The sequence below is a fragment of the Anoplopoma fimbria genome, chromosome 3 (assembly GCF_027596085.1).
Source record: "Anoplopoma fimbria isolate UVic2021 breed Golden Eagle Sablefish chromosome 3, Afim_UVic_2022, whole genome shotgun sequence".
Lineage (NCBI taxonomy): Eukaryota > Metazoa > Chordata > Actinopteri > Perciformes > Anoplopomatidae > Anoplopoma > Anoplopoma fimbria.
In genome coordinates, this window is record NC_072451.1 from 20,892,223 (window position 1) to 20,911,466 (window position 19,244).

A 19,244-nucleotide genomic window follows, 5' to 3' on the forward strand; every position below is an offset into this window, starting at 1 on the left:
TTTTCACTTAACCTAGTCAAAATTGTTTTGTAGCATATTTTGTATAGTTTGGTTTCATTTACAACATTGACCACTTTCCTCATTCTGTTCAAAACTGCAACCATAATCCGGGAGGAAATATGTTTCCCTCAAAAATGTAATTAAGAGTGCAGTTTAGTTTTATGGGTACTTTATTTAGGAGACAGGGTTGCATGTAGAGATGTGAGAGGACAGGGAGCATGTGGTGCTCAGGCAATGTATGGAAAGTTTTGACGGCAATAGATCCAGATTAATCCTGGAGAGTGATCCCAGTTAACACCTATGTATGCCAGACAAATTGTTATTATGACTGGTTACCGGCCAGAATGATGATAGACTTGCTGAGATGTTGTGCTTTGAACACCTTAGTCTGCTGAGGTGAGACAGGCGGCCAGGTGGAGCTTTGCAGACACAATGGAACCTGGCCAAGGTGGACTAGAAGGTTGAGGTGTGAACCACTGGTAGTAAAACAGACAAGAAAAATTTAGTTTGGTCCGCTCCTGGTCGTGGGATAAAGGCCAAACTTTATTTTTGTGAAAATTAGGGATAGAAGCAGTAGTTTTAGCAGCATTTAAAGGACATACAATTGCACAGACTAAAAATACTGCAGTACCAATGATCACACCTTGTAGTGAGTAGGTTACTAATATACACTAACAATATCCCCTACATAATACAGTAATTTAATATGTTTAATAATGATCATTTATATAATACAGTATAGTTTTTATATTTCTAACATTCCCAAATGAGTCTAGAATGATTTATTTTTCAGAATTGTTGGCTAATTGTAAACTTGTGTTTTCAATCTCACATAGGTCCTCCAACTTCCCTCTCCCATATCCATTGATACAATCAGCTGAGCTACAACATAATATAGACATATTTTAGTCGACAAATTCACAAAGCCTAAAATAAAGTTTATATTTAGTGTTTAGAAGTCTCAAATATGCACTCTAAATCCATATCAATAGATGTATCACAATAGATAGATGTTGCATAAAGTGATCTTTCCTTCTTCTTATTGTTTTACTTTGTTATAATAGCTCATGCTCCAAATTGATATCCCCATTCATCACCTACCCCCACAACTATTCAATCACACGCCTCAATGGTAAATGTATCTAATAATATATATATTTTATATAAAATGTTCCACTCTAATCACACACCGTTTAATAAAATGTTCCTAAAAGAACTATATGGCGCTGGCCAATCACAGCGCTTGAATGCTACGCAGGGCGGGTCTTGCCAATAACAGCAGTGGGATCCATAATAACGCCGATGATTATATTCGCTGCTAACTTCCGGGAGCAGAGGCCCTATGAACCGCCATTGCTGTAAAAAAAAAAGTGTACTGGGTTGCAGTAAACGGAGATGACGTGTTTCTCACGGTTCTGTCGGAAATGAAACGACCTACTTCAAAATAAGAGTGCAAACTGCCATAAAGTGAAAATAAAATATCGCATTGTTAAAACGAGCTCGTGTACATTTTTCTTCTTCTTTGTCATGTTTAAATTTAATTATTTTCTGTGTATCAACAAAAATATTAAAAAATATTTTTTTTTTCTTTAAGGCAAGTCCTGCTGCCAACTTTACATTAATTGTCAATTTAACATAAGATGTGTCTTGCTATATGAAAGACCTGCGTGCAAGGAAGTTTGGTATGATTATCATATCATTTCATTATCATATTCTATTTTTTATATTCGAAGGGACAAACTGTGTTTTCAAAAGATACAGCAATGTTTCAGTGCTCATTCCTTCCCATTTAGTGAAACAGTTTGTCTATTGTTGTTACTCTGTTTTTTAGTTTAACATTGCATCTATCCAAAGACAAGTGTTTGTAATGCAGTTTTTCTTCATTGCAGTAATTATCTTTACTCAATAAGGTTGAAGCTGCAGCTTACTTGATACTTATTTTATAATTTCATTATCATATTCTATTTTTTCTATTCGAAAGGACAAACTGTGTTTTCAAAACATGCAGCAATGTCTCAGTGCTCATTCCTTCCCCTTTAGTGAAACAGTTTGTCATTTTTCTTTTACTCTGTTTTTTAGTTTAACATTGCATCTATCCAAAGACAAGTGTTTGCAATGCAGTTTTTCTTCAATGTACTAATTATCTTAATAAGGTTGAAGCTGCAGCTTACTCGATACTTATTTTATTTTGAAAGACCAAACCGGAACTAGTTTTTTTCCGCTAAACACCACCGCGGAGCTCGTCTGCGCCGTTTCCTCCTGACTCTGCTGCTTTTCGCTGAGCAACATCGGCCGAGCTAAAGCTTAAAACCGCAACTAGATGTCAGACGATGCACTGAGGGCGGTTTGCAATAAAGACCAGCCGCTATGCAGTGCTGGTGCTCGGTGAGCGGCTTGTAGGTGTCTTGTAACAACAGGAAAGATTGAGCCCAGAGATCAGGAAGCTGAAGAAAAGAGAACTGTGAGAGCAGATAGACAGGAGGCCACGGTTCCCCCTCACACACACACACACATCACCACGGCCTTGATGGTGATGTATGCAAGGAAACCAACAAGAGTCAGCGATGGGTAAATCCAGCTCAAAACCATAACATGTATCAAAGTTATTCCTAGGGTTTATCTTTTTTTAATGTGTGAAATAGGTGGTCGTGTTTGCCTGTAACGCGCATTAGCTGTCAGTGCTACCAGCTAACAGCTTGCCTGCAATTAGCTCTGGGTTCCGGTTACTTCCTTTAGCTTATCCACTAAATAAAAGTGGCCGTAACGTCAGATAACTGTCGTGGTAATGGTTAGGGTTAGTGTTCAGGCCACCTTATGCACGACACGTTTTACACTCGATCTGTTATTTTCCACTTGTGACATATTTGTAAAACAGCTGTTGCTAAGGTGCAAATCAAGCTAACTTTGAGCTAACGGCGGCTAAATATTCTAATTTGCCGTAAAGTGTGTTGCCAAGGTAACAGAATCCACATCACCGTGTAAATGGAAGCTGTTTGACAATACTGTTTGTTCCATGTGTGTTTTTACAGGTGCAACGACAGAAGGGATTCACAATCCTATCAGGTATGACAAATACATCCAACAGTCACCTGTCATTGTGTCCCATTGACACAGCCAATCAAGGTGTAGTGAATAATAAATAAATAAAGAATGCATGCAGCATCCCTACTCAAACATTCATTTTGAAAAGTATGATTCAGGTCTCACTAACTCCTCCTGTTAATCTCCCTCTTATACTGCCACTTAATAATACAGTTTAACAAAATAAACCACTAACATTAACAGTTGACTATTTTATTAACTTTACTTTATCACAAAACTATCTCTAAATGCTTATTGACTGCTGGTGCAGTTTGTTTAATGTTCTTGTAAAGCTTAAATTTGCTCTTAAGTGGGTGTTGTGTTGATGTAGCATCAACCTTGTCAAGTTAGGACACACATTTAAACCAGTGTAGTTCTTCAGCCTATTAACTTTACAACCAATGGCTTCCTATAGGCTGCATTCAGGAAATTCTGAAAGGTAGATAACATTGGCTCAACACTCATATTTTTATATTTGTTACAGACACACACATTTCACACAAATATTTTATTCAAACAAAATAAGGAAAATATGAGGGGAAAAAAACAACCGTCTTTCTGCAATGCTTTATTCAATCTAGACCCATAAGTCTCAGCCAAAGAGCCAGTCCAGCAGCCTTCACCGCTATGACAAGGTGCGCGATGGCTCATCGGACCCCACGCCCCCTTACAAGATGCTGCGACGCTCAGACGAAAGTCCTGTCAGCAGACATGGAGACGGCACGGGGCATGGCAAGGCGAAGACCTCAAACGCAGTTAGAGGAAAAAATGGTAAGCTCCGATCTGGTCATCTAACACATGCATGGGAGTTTTTTTTTTATCTTAAAGGGTTTTTATAAGAAAAAGGCAGCATCTTGGTCTTGCATTAACCTCAGACAAATAAAAAAAAACATCAGATCTTTGTGAAAGCAGGCAAACTAATGGTTCTCAGCCTCAGCTTACTGTAATCAATTTTGTACACAAATATCTAGATATTGTTTGATGAGCTCTGACATTCTGTGTGGACTTCTTTTTTCAAATATGCACTCCAACCCATATCATTTTTTAGCAAACGTGAGGGCAGAGTTTGACAAAAAGCAAAACATTTATCCTGAAACTTTGATGGAAAACAAAGTGAAGTTTTAGATTATTTTGTCATCTCACTGCCATCAGATCACAATATAGCTATTACTGCTGTGTGAATGTGAATAATGCAAACCTAGAACGATCTCAAACGGAGTGTTTCTTATTTGGCAATTGCAGCTGTTACTTAGATTCAGGCCTCTGCAGGACGTTGTGTATCTTCTGTGACTTGATAAGTGGCTCTTTTTCAGGGACCAGCGGCTCTCCTCAGGAGAACTCTCACAACAACAGCTCCCACCATGGCCCCGAGTCGCATGCGACTCAGAGCAAGCCTGCAGACAGGGTAAGACGTTGCCCACTGTTATCTGATGATATACCCTCAGCATTTCCTGTAGCAATGGCTGTCGCGCTACTTTGGAACACGGCATTGGGACATTATATAGAGGCGTCTCTCACTGTGCAGACATTTTTTGTCTCAACACGAATGCATGATTAAAACATCATATTTATGTAACAGGCTCCTGTTGTAGAGTTAAACGAGAGTTGTAGAGTCTGATTTGATTTTAGACTTCCTTATTATATATTTAACTATTATATCTCACTCAGTATCTGGTTGAACGGAGCAATGAAGCAAGATACTCAATGTTTATCATTGTCTGGTTGGACATTGGTTAATCAGCATAATAAATACTGGCTATATAACTGTTGGTGTTAATGTCTACTGCTATACTGTGACAAATGTGTAGTCAAAAGGCAGGTTTTTTCTCATTTGTTCCCCTTGGTGCTTCCATCATGAAATCCAGATAGGAACACAGGGAGAGAGACAGATTACGATATCAAACATTATCCTTTGCTATTAAGGCCTACTGATAATTATGCCTTCTTGCCCTGCTTTGCTCTACTTTAAGGTTCAGAGGCCAAATACACTTTGATTATCCGTTAGCTGCTGCAAAAATAACTTTTGCTTTAGTTTATTGACTCAAAACCCCCCTCACCACCTCTCTATGCTGTTCTCCGCGTAGCCAACCACTCAGAACATTTATGAGCCGTAACAGACGGGAGCAGTAAGTGACAGCGGTGTTGACAATGCAAAATAAATCAAAGACGGTTCCAAACTATACATTATTTTTCGGTTCTGTCGAGTTAATGTAAAATCGTTAACTGCAATTAAAAAAGCTGTTTTTGTGGCAGTAGTTATTGTAAAATAGTATCCCTTTTTGTGTTTTTTATAATACCAAAAACCTACTTTAATCAACAATTAGTACTGCTGTCCATATTTATCTTAATTAAGGACATCTATATTGTTGTCTTGTAATATAGCACGACATAATGTTGTGGCTCAAGTCTCTTCTGCAAAAGTCAGTTTTGAAGTCAGTGCAATTGTAAATCGGGAAAAACAGGATGGGACAAAGTGCATTGTCTTCCTGGAATTGTTGTACTGACTAGAATTGTGGCCATATATCATTAATATTAAACATACCGGCTCCAATCCATACTGAAAAGCTGTTATCCATTTGCTGAGGGTGGAAAGTCAGGGAATGCCAACCTAATAAATAAACAAGTATGCTTACTAATTAAGGGAAAATTGACTTGTATACTTAATTCATATGAAGTGATACTTTTGCATTGTCTCATGTTGTGATCATTTTTGAAATCATAACATTATCCTTAGAGGAGCATAGCCCATTTACCTGCAAGTCATTACAATTTGTAAATGTGTAGTTGCCATTTTTACATGTAGTATGAACATTTAAAGCTTGAAAAATGATTTACTCCATCGCAGAGAATGTAATGTCTGCTTTCAGCTTGCAAACAACTTTTCCAGCAATTTTACTGTTGCAAACAAATTTCCAATGTCGGCTTAAAATCATGAGAGTTGTGTCCAGCTCCTGTGATCTTGATTGTTTGATATAAGGTGGCCATAAAACTCAGTTTGAGCTGTCTCAAGTCAGTCTTTTTCTCGTCTTGAGATAAAAATCTTTTAAATTTTAGTCTTGGCTCGTGCATATAGTGAATTTCATGACAGGAACATTGTAACATCCAATAGGTGTCATCTTTAGAGTCCTTTACCAGACTGCGGTGTGTGTGTATTATATAATGTTAAATCCCATTCCTGCAACGAGTGGCGTCCTCCTGCCTGCCTTGCACATACTAAAGAGGAGAGGGAGAGACCCCACACTGTTGGCAGATGAGCCGGTCCCTGCTATTACTTGTGGAGCATGCATCGGGATGACTTACAATATAATATATTTGAATATATCGCTTGCTTTTGTCCTGACGGTCTGAATAGGTTGCTAAATTTGTTGCTAGTTGCTCTTTAGAAAAACAGTCCTTAAGAGGGTCTGAAAAATCCGGTAGCCATTAAACAGGGAGTGGACTGCGCAAGAATGTGCACAGGTCTAGTTTCTCTTGGACTGTGGAAAATGAGGAGAAACTGGTAGAGTTGTGGAGTGAATAAGAGTGCCTCTTTGACATGCCACTGCACACACAAGGGCAGCTGTGGCAAAAAGCTGCTTCTGCTTCTGCTCTATTGTCCAACAGTTTTTCTACTTGTAAATTTCCACCAGGAGCAGGATGGGAAATAATATCAAAAGGAATGTACTTGCGGCTTGCAATTGGTGACGCTGCAAGATCCCCAGGAGTCTTTCCAAAAATGTTAAGACTGTGCCGGAAAACTTTGACTCATGACAAGTTGCCTTTATTCTTTTAGAAGTCGTATTGTGTATTGGTCTTAATAACATCCCATGTCTTGTCTTTCTCAGCACCAGGAGCCAGCAGATGACTGGACAGAACACATCAGCTCCTCTGGGAAGAAGTACTACTACAACTGTAGAACTGAGGTCTCCCAGTGGGAGAAGCCCAAGGACCTGTTGGAGAGGTAAGCCCTGTTAAAAAGACATTACTACATATGTACACGGAGAGACAATTCAATATTTAACCTGAAGCAGTAATCGTGATGCTCATTCTCATGCAGAGTCCTACATTAGATCACGCAGCGCACCGGTCTTCACATGCTATCATTAGCTTAGCATACAGAGTCTAACTGCATCCTGCACATTGTCACTGTTGCTTTCTGCTTAATCTGCTTCAGGGAACAACGACAGAAAGACCCAGTCAAGATGGCGGCAAATAGTTTCCCCAGAGACATGGACTACAGACAAGAGGCCTTGCAGGACAAAGCCTCAACAAGTAAGTAAAGCAGAATTATAAAACTTAAGCAATGCGGTTCAGGTTTTTCAGTAGTCGTCTTGTCCAACAGTGTGGCTAGCTTCTTCTGTTGATTACTTTCTGGTGAAATATTGAATATATAGATATTTGAGATTTTTTTTTTTTACTCTAATTTACTACATTTGTCTGGTGCACAAATTCTCCCTGATATATATTGTGTTAATCAATCCTTTGCTCTCCTGCTCGTCTCCCCAGAGACCACATCAGGGGACCAGTCCACAGCATCAAACTCCGGCCATTCCTCCTCTTCCTCCTCTTCTCAGAGCCTGAACTCTGCTCCTGGTGCTTTAGGTTCCACCCCCTCCGCCTTGTCCTCCGCCTCTTCCTCCTCTTCGGGGCAGGTGCCTCAGTCGGTCCAATCCCCGTCACCAGCGCTTCTGCAGGACCCAGCCCTTCTGCATCAGCTCCTCCCGGCGCTGCAGGCTGCTCTGCAGATGAACAACGGCAGCATGGACATGGCTAAACTCAACGAGGGTGAGTGATCAAAAAATATCAAAGAAACACAAGATGTCACTTTTAACACAGCTGTGTTCCATAGTGTCTTTTTCGGTAGTACCACCAGGGTCACCAAAGGCTTGAATTTTAATTTACTACACATAATTGCTTAAATGTAACCTGTTGAGCCTTTTGTGATCCTCTATAACAAATAAAATAACATATATGTGGCTACTGCATTGCATTAACATGGCTACTTCACACTGGATCCCAGTGTCCCCTTAAGATTATCATTGGCCCAAATAAAACATTCTGAAGTTATGTTTTTTTTAGTATATTCATTGACGAGACGTATATCTGAAATATCTTTCTAAATGGAGAGAGTAGCAGTATAACACCGGCTCCTACAGAGGGTGATGTTTTATGGGTTGTTTGTAGCTTTATTGTTGTTAATGTTAAGCTTTCAAAGTCCAACTAATAGAGTGTCTTTCAGAGTTAGTGAAAGACACAGGAGGTTCTCAAGGCCAATGTAAAGTGTTACCCGAGAATAACCTCCTTCACAAATTAAATATTGTTTTTTGACAGCTTTGTGAGAGTGTTTCTGAGAAAAAAGCTTCAAGAAAGGGAGTTATCTCCTTGGATTAAGTGTCTTAGGGAATCTTTCCAAATGCTATGTTCACGCTGCGAGCGACAAAAGCAACAAAACGGTCAAATGTGGCCTGTTACATTGTCAGCAAGTCACAGATAGTTTTGCTTAAGTGCTTGTTGACTTGGTTATGTCGATAAATAGCACTGGGAACTGGCATTTCTTTTTTTCTTTTTTTTTTGATGTAATGGAACAGGGTGAAACAAAAACCTATGATTGTTTGACGCTTCACCGCATCATTGGAGACCAGCTCAACGTTGATTTGTAGTACATCGCCCAGTCACGCAGCAACAAGTGTCGAGCTTCAGTCTGTCGCTCCATGAAACAGGCTTCCATTGAAAACCACTTGTAGAATGTTGCCGACTCGCTCGTAGTGTTAACGCAGCCTAACAGGACTAGTTCTTTTATTATTTTTTGTCTTTTTACAAACATAATCAGTCATATTTTGTTTGGGCCAATGCAGTAGTCTGTGTTCACACAGCGGCTTTTACCGCAAAAGAAAGTCAATATCTTTTCCATCCCTTATCCGTGTGTGTTTTTGATCCTGTTATTAATGGGTGACTGTGTTCTGCTGGAACTAACCACGGCGTGCACTTGTTATTAATAATGAGAAGTTCTTGCTATTCTGCGGGAGCTCGTTGTTTAATAGCCGTTTGCTGGTAAAATGACACACAAACGGACCGACTCCTGTTCCGGTGAAAAGACGAATCTTTCCATTGATTATTATTATTAATTTTTTCTCATCTGAACTGTGTTTTTTGATTTAACTGTGCGTGTTTGTGCACTCACCTATTGTGTGTCCTTGCTCACTCACCTGTGTACTTTTGTGTGTGTGTGTGTGTGTGTGTGCGTACATTTCCTCTTTCCTCCCTCCAGTCTTGGCAGCTGCTGTCACCCAAGCTTCCTTGCGGTCTGTGCTTCATAAGCTCCTCGCTGCTGGACCTGCTTTCAACATCACTGCTCTGCTCTCAGCTGCTCAGCACTCCAATCAAGGTACGGCCGCCTCGCTTTTTCTCCCCATCTGCTACACAAACAACATTTTTTTCAACAGTTTCTGCAAATCATGTTTTTAAAGGAAGTGTAAGACAGGATTAGTTGTTCTTCATTTTAATGTAAGTGAACTGTGTGTATGCCTTAAGGGATTTTTCAGAGTGACGAGTAAAAGCAAAAGATGTCCTCCCATGTATTCCAATGAGCCCCCACTGTTGGAACAGAGGATGTGTTGCATAGCAATCGCAACCAGTGTGCCAGAGAAAGTTGACACAAGTCTGAGCTGAAAACCGTAGTCCATGACAAGCCTTCTAAATTGCTTGTTGTTGTCAGATTTTTGGCTGCCTTGTTGCTAAACTGATTATTCATATTTGTGCTATTCTTCACTCCAAGCAAGAAAATTACTGCAGGCTTTGGGTTTTCAATTTCTTGATATTCGTCACGGCTAACATTCTGTATTTTTACATGTGTAAGATGATTGAAACAAAAGGAAAACAAAGTAATGAACCTCTTCTTCCCCCTTTCAGCCCAGCACTCCAGTCAGTCCCCGGTCTCCCTGACGTCTGATGCATCATCACCGCGGCCGTACGTGTCACCGCGGAACGGCACGCCACAGAGCAACCAGAAATCACTTCTGGGCGTGCACCCTGGCAGCATCACATCCTCACAAACAAGGGTGAGTCGCAGAACCAAAAGTAAAAGAAAAGTCCAATTTGAAGAATGAAGGGGTGCTTTCCCCTTTCTCATGACTCACCCTCACTGTACCATCTTTTCATCCTGGTTCTCCTCTTTTTTGTTTTCATTCCCATTCATTTCTCTCTTGCCGTCTGTTCCTCCCTCTTCAGGGCAGCATGTCTTCAGGTAAACAAGGATCAGTCCCCCAGTCTCAGACCACAGAGAAGCGCCCAGAGGACCCCAGAATTCTCCAGCAGAGAAGGTAGAAGACATTATTTTGTTTGTGATGATAAATTGCCCGGAGGTAAAGCAAGCAAGTAAATAAATAAAAACCAAGAAGGCTTTTCACATCTGAATTACAGACTTCGATAGCAGCATGGGTCATGTTTCAAAGGGACCATTTGTTTGGTAGAAGGATGTTACAAAGACGTCTTTGTATTATTTAGAGTAACAAATGCACTGCCTGTTAGAAGCCTGTGTACTTTGTAAAATTTAAAATCATTAAAAAAAAAACAACAACACTTTCACCTCTTCTAATTATGTAGTTCTCTGGACCTGAAGTATGTTTTACATACTATTCTAGCGCCTTGCTTTGACTTTTCATGACAGTGTTAAACACATTGGTGAGGTTGGTTATTCACCCAAATGTAATCAAAATATGATGAGCTGTGTTTGAGGTATTCTGTGATAATAAATGGGGAGAAATAAATGCCATGGACTGAATAATCCGTAGTATCCGTGACTAATATGCCCAAACGGCAGTATTCCACCATTGGGGAAACTGCAGTGTGATTTTATTTACACCGTCCACATCTCGGTAATCAATTGTCTCGCTCCATCAGCCAGGAGATTCTGTGCTCGGGATCAAACCTATCTGGTGCTGCGCTGGCCCATGTTCCCTCCGGCAGCACCAGCCAAACCCAGGCCGAACCCGGCTCCTTCACCCCTAGCCTGGCAACTCATTTTGATGAGAGCCTCATCAGACATATCCAAGGATGGCCTTCAGAGAACACTGAGAAACAGGTACTGTCCAACACAGAGATTTACACGGTACAGAGCATTGTACAATTGTTAAAGTATTCTAAGTTAGTACTGAAGCATAACTGCCGGCCAAAATTTTGACTTTTAAGTCTTTGACAAAAAAAATGTCATCACAGGGTCCACTTATTTGTTGTTTTCGCAGAGGAACCATAATCATAATATAATCCATAATCGCTAAATCATCTCCATGACAACTTCTTCTGATGAGGAATTGCTATGAGAAAGTTGTGGTTGAAAACTCTGTAAAGTCCAACCAAGTGGTCCTTGTGATGGTCATTTTCCTTGTAGAATTGATATTTCCAAGGTCAAGAATAAAAGTTTAGCTCAATGAGTTTTGATATATTCAGAATCAGTGAGCCAGTGTTGATCTTTTGTTTTACAAAGTATTGATGAAATTTCAACGTTTGTTTTTGACTTTAAAACCTATAGTCATGACTTGACGATATGCCTTCACCTCTCTCCGTCAGGCGGCTCGGTTGCGGGAGGACATCCACAACATGGGCAGCTTGTACATGTCTGAGATCTGCACAGAGATGAAAAACCTCCGCTCCCTGGTCAGAGTGTGTGAAATTCAAGCCACACTGAGGGAACAGAGGTGAGGCGAATGTTACATCTTCATCACCCTTCAGCTGATGAGGACATTCACATCACAGATTCATATTGTTTTGCCACAATGTTAGACTGCTGCTAGACCGCCCAGTTAATAAAAGTGCATGCGGGAGGGTAAACAGTTTTTGCCTGCAGTAAAAATGTAGTTTTTGAAAGGCAGATAACATCTATCTTCTAAATTTTGACTTTGGACTAAGACATGTACAGAGACGAGGACACAGCACCTCTTTCTAAATGCGTTTGAGAGAGAGAGAGAGAGAAGAGAGAGGGAGAGAGAGGACTATTGCATTCTAGATTTCTGTGACATGAATAATAATAATTTGAATGTCAATGTTATGAATGAAGCCTCAAACTATTCGGTACAGCCGGAGTAATTACCAGTGGAGCCCAAACTGCAGCTGGATAGATGTCCTCTCTTGTTGGCAAAAACAATGCAAATACACTTTGCGATTCTGTTCATTTTCAACAAAATGAAAATTGAGAGCCATAAAGCCTGAACTAATTGATTTTCGAAAGCTATGCAATAAACAAGTCGGGACTAAGGATAGAAACATCACAAATCAACACTCCCATCTTAAAACTCACCATCCAACAGAAGACGTAAGTCTGCAACTGACTCTGTCCACAAGAGCAGCGGGACAAAAACAGTGAGCATCAACCTCAATCATTAAGAAAACAAAAAATCTCAGTGGGACAGTCAACGGTTGCGACATTGTATAAGGGCACTGACTACCAGTTTATTGATCTGATTTATTGACCTCGGTGTGTGGAATGGTCTAATCGTTTTGTCTTTTTTTTTTTCCTAAAGCAATTTCATCTGCAGGGTGTTTTCATGACTGCCCATCCATTATTCACTTGTTTATTTTCTCCTCAACTACAGAATCCTGTTTCTGAGGCAGCAGAGCAAAGAGCTCGACAAGCTGAAGAACCAGAACTCCTACATGGTGTGAGGACCTGGGATAGATGGATGGATGGATTGAAATACAGATTGTAGAAGAGGAATAGACATGGACGGCAAGCTGCTACAGCCTGTTTATTCTCACCTACCAGAGCAACTGAGAAAAGCTGTTGGAAGACAAATAAGACATGGCTGACAAGGTGAAGCTCCATTATCCTGAACATGTCTTTTTTCTTCTCTTCTTTTTTTAAAAATGTCTTTTTTCAGTGTCCACCACATGAATTGCTCTTGCTAAAAGGTGAAACTGCCAGTTCACCAAGTCGGACACTTTAACACGCGGACATAGAGGACCTGAGGCTCTTTTCAAACAGCACCTTCTCGGACTGTGAACCTTGGATTGTGTGTATTGTATTGGGTTAACTTGTTTTCTGGTGTGTTTTGATGTGTAGTGGTCAGGAAAAGATTACAATTAATTCTTGGGAACGATGAACTAAAACAAACCGTGTCATGATAATTGGTGTGACATGGTTCTGGGGAGTCTCCCCAATCTTCTGAAATGGACTTAGTCATTCATTGAAATGTATGGATTCAATGGCAGTGATGTTACTAATGTTATTTTTAATTCACTATACTTGTCCGTGGTTTTGCCATCCCAGTGTGTCTTTGATCTGGTTGGTTTTACATGTCATGAGATTAGCAAAGACCTTTTTGGCCAGACCTTTTCTGAAAAATACTTAAATGTGCTTCAGTTATTTTCTCCCAGTCAATGGGAATCTGCGTTATGGTTCCAGTGGTACAGATTCACTGGGGGCGTTTTGGCTAGCTGTCAAACACACTCCAGATGTTTCAAAGCCATTTTGGAAAAGCCTACATTATTGGACCTAAGTTGGCTGCTAGTACATATGAGGGTTGCATTAATTTGCAGCCCTGCTGGCTGCTTTCTTATCCCTTCCGCTATTTGTCTTTTATTTGTGTGTGCGTGTAACTATTATTTTGTTTCTCTCCCAAGTCAGATTGGGGAAAAAATTCATTCCTGTTGTGCAGCTTAGCAAGATATTTTGTAAAACAATGGAAAGGCGACTGAATCTACAGCCATGTAAAGCTAAATTATTGTTGCACACGATTGAACACTTCATTGTTGTCGTAATGGAAAAGATCGACGGAAAGAAGTTTTATTTTTACAAAAAGGAAACTCGTTTTTTGATTAATCATTTTCTGTTCAGCTGTCATGGCTGCAGCCCTTTTATCAACTGACTCGAGCCTGATATGGCTGCTTTTTTTAAAAGGGTTCATTCATGATGAGAGGGTATACTTTTTATATGAACAACACAATTTAAATTGCAGTCATACACTTCCACGCCCATGAAACAACTTCCTTTTGTCTCTCGCCTGTTCTTTTCCTTGTCCCTGAGTAGTTTCCACCAGATCTGATGTGCACACTCTTTGGGGTTGGGGGATGGGGGGTGGGGGCGGTGGGGTTGGGGGCTTTGTATTCCATAAAATATGAGAATAAAATATTATACCACACCTCTTGCTTAGCTGTTACTCACTTTTCACCTCTTCTGGAATCTGTTAAAGTTGGTGTGTGTGTGTGTGTGTTTGCTTGCATCTGTGTGCGTTGAATGCCGTGAGTACATTTCCTGATGAATTATGCATTTTGTAATTTTCCTTTATGAAAGTGTGTAATTACGCACCTAGGGGAGGGTTAGGCTGACAGCTGTGGGAAATGTATGTCGCTGGGATCAGACCATATCATACACTTTGTCACTGACTTGAGAGATGTAGCCGTCTCCATGGTTGCACAGATTCACTTGCAGCACATCACTGTTGAGGATCTGTAGTGTCTGAAGGAGTGCAGCTCCATTTATGGCCACAAGGAAGAGACGTTGAGCAATCTTACCATAAATCTGGTTCTGCTTATGTGTGCATTTTTGTTCTCTCAGCTCTTATCAGATTAAAAACCTATTACTGAGCATGTCATCATGTAAAATGTAGCCTTAACTAAAGCCAAAGGCTGGATTAAAATCTGAACTGAGTTGACCCGTGTTATTATTCCGGGCCAACCCTGAGGCAATGCACCCGAAAGGTACAAATATGATAGATGATGATAAAACAGCTGCTGATGGAAAAGACAAAAGCACAAGATGGTAAAACAACTGTTGAAAATGGGGGGGTTACAAAATGTCAAAGTTTTTCACCCACAGTGGTTTATCTAGGATGCCATTGCAGTTGGCCTTCAGTTAGAACACCTCAGCAGCTTTTCCTGCTTGCACAGCTCCACCGTGAGCCTGAGAGCTTTGTGCTGCTCTCTGAACAGCAGTGAACACACACTCGCTCCTGGCAAACTTTCAGAGGAGTCATACTTATACAGCTGTTCTTTATAATGTAAAATACTTGGTTGTTTTTTTTTAAACTGCATCTCCTTTGCCAATGGATATCAAAATATACTAAGTGATGACAATGATAGTGATTTGAGCCTGACAGATACCTGATTTTTGAGGCCAATTCCTACATAGATATTTGAAAGATATCTGATATATAAAGGCCAACTGATTTTCTTTTTTTTTCTTTTTTTTAAAGGCACACAATCATTTTGATAAGGATTGATTTGGTCCCTATAGAATTTTGAAACAAGATTTGTACTGAGGAGGACATTTAAGAGTTTAAGCTTGTGGGTGCCCTCTAACAGACACACTATAAGGCCTGGTCAGACCAGCATTTAAAATGGCAAAATAATGTCAATAAATGGTAATAGGAATAGATAATGTAGGTTTTCAATGCCAGAAGCACCACAAACAAAAATCATATTAGAGTGTTGGCAGGACACATCTCAAAACCACTGAGGTACCTGAGATAATAATATGTAATAATAATAATATGTTTTGATGATAATTAAATGTGTTTGAAATGTTTAATTTGCGTCTTATACATACCTTCAATTTCAATTAATTGCAAGAATGAGCGTGAGCAAAGTGTCAATGCTACTTAGAATATTCTTGTTTACTAAGTAGAAGAACTCAGTTGTTGAGATCCAGCAGTACTGTGAGGAAGGTTTAGGGTTCCACATCGAACAAAGGAACTCCTCTGTATGCACCGGTCAGCATTGGCCCCTTCACATTTGGCGCAAATTCATCTTTTTATACCATCTTAAACTGCTTATTAGGCATTTAAAATGTAGCCACAATTTCATTTAGAACCATTTAATGTAAGCGCAAGAGAGTCTGCACTTGAGACTTTTAGTTGATGCATCAGCAGTTTTTCCTCAGTGTTATCAGAGGGCACGGAGCGTGGCAGAGTTTGCGTTGTGCTGCTCTCATTACAAACCAATTTGCAAACGTCATTATCGTTTCTGCTCCATCACCAGCAAAGCAGTAAACACAATTAAAAAACCCTCTGTTTCATTATGTGATCTACGACTCTGAGTGGACCCATTCATTTTAGGATGAGTCTGATTTGAGATAATAACCACTTTATTTATCTTGTTTATTTCTATCTGACTTCCAAACAACAATCATTATGAGCTGACATTGTACCTCGGTTTGACAAACCTCTCCAAACAATCCCTGATAGTCAGTTGTTTGAAAGCCAGAAGGGCATGCTGGGTAATTGTTACCCTCTGTGACTGGTTCCCCCCTCTTTTTATTTTATCCACCCTTGAAAAAACTTTTGCAAGTCACTATTTCTTCTGCAGTATTAACACGTGCCTGCATTGATTGTAGAGAGATTTTTTTTTTTTTTCTCTCTTCTTCTTTTGTAAATGCAAAATTTCACCAATTACTTCTTAGTATATGATAAGAAAGTAAAATATTATCAGTACCAAAGCAATGACAATGTGACAAAAAAAAAAGTTTTATGGGTAAGGAAAGTGCATTGTCATTTCACTTATTATTTTTTTCACTTTTCCAGACCTGTTTCATCATTCCAAATTATAAGTTTGAACAATTTTTCCAAAGTCAGCAGGAATAAAAAATTCTGTCAAAGGCACTCTGGACAATATATTGCTCTTTAGGCCCTTGAGGCAGCTCAGAAACATTGCACTCCATATCATTCCTTAAACCCTGAAAGACTTGTTCCCTGTCACCTTATATAAGAACCAATATATGTCCACCTCAGGTGAGTGATAGATCCCATCGCTGCTGTCTTCCATCCCTCACCGTTCCTTTCATCCAGCGCAGGTTAAAGGGCATCTTCATCTACTCTTACCTTCTGTGTTCAGTTTGTTCTCCCCTGGGGATTTTTTGTGATGTTGATCCGCAATCGGCCGCTCATCAGTCACGATGTGTGAGTCACTGGGCAGTCCCCCTGTCCTATGCCCCCTGTGGCCAGCGCTGTCCTTGGGGGACTTTGGAAATGTGCTGATGACCTGTCATACTATATTTATCGCTGTCACAGGTTTATTTATGAGTTATGAGTCCCCACTAATCCAAGCGAGCCAGCTGTGGGCTTTGCCATTAGCCTCGTTCCTCCATTCATCGCCTCTCCCCTCCTCTCTTCAATTAACCCCTTTCCCTCTGTCCGCCTCTCTTCTTATCTCACCAGCCTGGTTTTCCCCTCCTCTTCTCACCCTTTTCTGCTTGTCTTTCTATCCACCACTCTTTCCCTCAGTCCTTGTCATCTTCCTCACCCTTCCACGGACCATCTCCAACCCCGACATCATTGACTCCCTGCTACTCCTCTCCCATCGTCACAGCCAGAGGGGGTTACGTTAAGGTGACCGATCTCCCCTCAGGCTGAACTCCACATCGAAGGGGGGGGAGGGGTGTGTGCTTTGGTTGACATTGTAAAACTTTTGATAAATGACAGAGCTGGTGGCCAGTGAGTTGTAAGGCTCACACGGTTTTTAGACTGTCATTGAGACATGTGAGGGCAGACTGGGGCGTGTGTAATAACTGTACGGGACCTCTCTAAATGAAACACGTGTTGGCAAGATTTTAGTACATACTATACCTTCGATTTCGTTTCTTCACTTGTGGATTTATGATCACGGGTGCTGGTTGGCAGTTATTAAAAGTTTGTTGGTGTGCTATAAATCAAATCTTGTGATGTAATATCTCAACTTAGGGGCCACCAGACGCGTGGGCAGCACATTTAAGATTACTGTCAATATTAAAGGCCCTGAGAAATATATTTTTTCTCTATGAACCATTGGTTCCTTCATGAGCCCAACATTTCTCTTATTTTACCTGAGAGGTTTACATGCTTTTCTCGCTTCTGTGCACCAATGGGAATTTAGCAGAATCATCATCTGACTCTGCAGTTCGCCTCAGCTGTATGGAGCTTTTTAGCATCTTTCAGTTCATTGTTTCGATTTTACAGTCAACTATTTTAATGTCTCGGTTGACTTTCAACGCTCTCATCAGAACTTTTTATAGAGGAGAAGTGAGCATAGAGGAGCATTTATCAACTAAAGAAACAGATATTTTCCTCAGGAGTTATGGAGAACATTCAGTTCTTTATTCAGACTTACATTTATTAGGTGGCCGGAGACAGAACACAAAATGAATGTTAATGTGACTGTGTCTGCTGGATGTGTAAATAAGCAACTGTTTGCTCACAGGTTTGCAATATCAACTTAAAAAGTGATGATGAGTCAGTGTTGTGTTAACAGCTACAATTATTGCAGGTTTAACTAAAGCATAGACTATTTACTGTTAAAGAGAAATACTCAAGATACCAACCCAGTTTTCAGGGCTTTAAGATCACAATGATTCACATGTTGCAATGACATAAGAAAGTAGCAAGAAAGGAGTTTTGTAATATATTGCTTTACATTGTCACATGAGCACATATTTCCAAACAATGCCTTAAGTATAACCCCCTCATACCTGGAAAAGTCTGTTTTCAAGCACTCGGTGATCTCTGCAGTACCGTGGGAGATTTGTCATTTACCAATGGAAACATTGTCTCATAAACTATTCAAATCACAACTCATCCTCTCTGAGACAGGGAACCTCAAAATTACAACGAACACACTCACAATTGGAATTGCCTTTTCCTCAAGTGCCTGTACGAATTTTTTGTTATTATACTAATCTACATTTTCACAGCAAGGGGACGTCTGAAATCGGTCTATCTACACAGTGATGGCTCATCTTTTAAATGACTTGTACACAGAATGCATAAAAACATAATTAGCTGATGATTTCACAGAATTATTATGTTGGAAAACAAGACGTTCATCCTAGTAAAAATAGCTTGTGTAGAAATCACAGAGGCAAGATGAATTTGCAAAGACATCTCAGGATAATAAGTTACATCTCAAAATATCTACAAAGCAGAGGTAGTGAGCAAATTAGAGTAGCAACGGATTGCTTTACCTGGCAGTCAGATAAATATGACCACCTGACACAAACCTGCTTATTTATACATTTATACTTAGGCCTGGCTGTGTGCAAGATAGAAGTTACACATAACGCATATATGAATAAAAATCCACATATGCACATATATAAATGGATGAAGGCATCAACTATGCAGGATATTGGTCTTGGCCGTCTCACTAGGACAGTGAGAAACTGTAACAATACAGACTTACCACAGGGGAGTGCTGTTAGTCAGTGGTCAGGCCTACTGATGAAG

At 40.1% G+C, this 19,244-nt stretch overlaps 1 protein-coding gene across 3 annotated transcripts; it reads left to right on the forward strand.

Annotated features, from left to right (window-relative positions):
- The first annotated feature begins 2,230 nt into the window (after positions 1-2,230).
- Positions 2,231-14,115, forward strand: LOC129113630 (WW domain-containing adapter protein with coiled-coil-like). Of its 3 annotated transcripts, none has more exons than XM_054626042.1 (13): positions 2,231-2,385; positions 3,030-3,063; positions 3,663-3,852; positions 4,395-4,486; positions 6,906-7,021; positions 7,235-7,332; positions 7,567-7,845; positions 9,329-9,445; positions 9,970-10,118; positions 10,288-10,379; positions 10,960-11,140; positions 11,626-11,753; positions 12,648-14,115. In XM_054626042.1, the coding sequence occupies exons 1-13, from the start codon at positions 2,321-2,323 to the stop codon at positions 12,715-12,717; spliced, it is 1,611 nt and encodes a 536-aa protein (XP_054482017.1). In that variant the 5' UTR covers positions 2,231-2,320; the 3' UTR covers positions 12,718-14,115. The 3 variants fall into 3 exon arrangements, with proteins under 3 accessions (XP_054482017.1, XP_054482031.1, XP_054482024.1); XM_054626049.1 differs by having other exon boundaries at positions 2,293-2,568; XM_054626056.1 differs by lacking the exon at positions 9,329-9,445.
- The last annotated feature ends 5,129 nt before the right edge of the window (positions 14,116-19,244 follow it).

Coding starts and splice junctions, on each gene's coding strand:
- LOC129113630 (XM_054626042.1), top strand. CDS start 2,321: ATGTCAGACGATGCACTGAGGGCGGTTTGCAATAAAGACCAGCCGCTA. Junction 2,386..3,029: donor CTATGCAGTGCTGGTGCTCG/GTGAGCGGCTTG, acceptor GTGTTTTTACAG/GTGCAACGACAGAAGGGATT. Junction 9,446..9,969: donor TGCTCAGCACTCCAATCAAG/GTACGGCCGCCT, acceptor TCCCCCTTTCAG/CCCAGCACTCCAGTCAGTCC.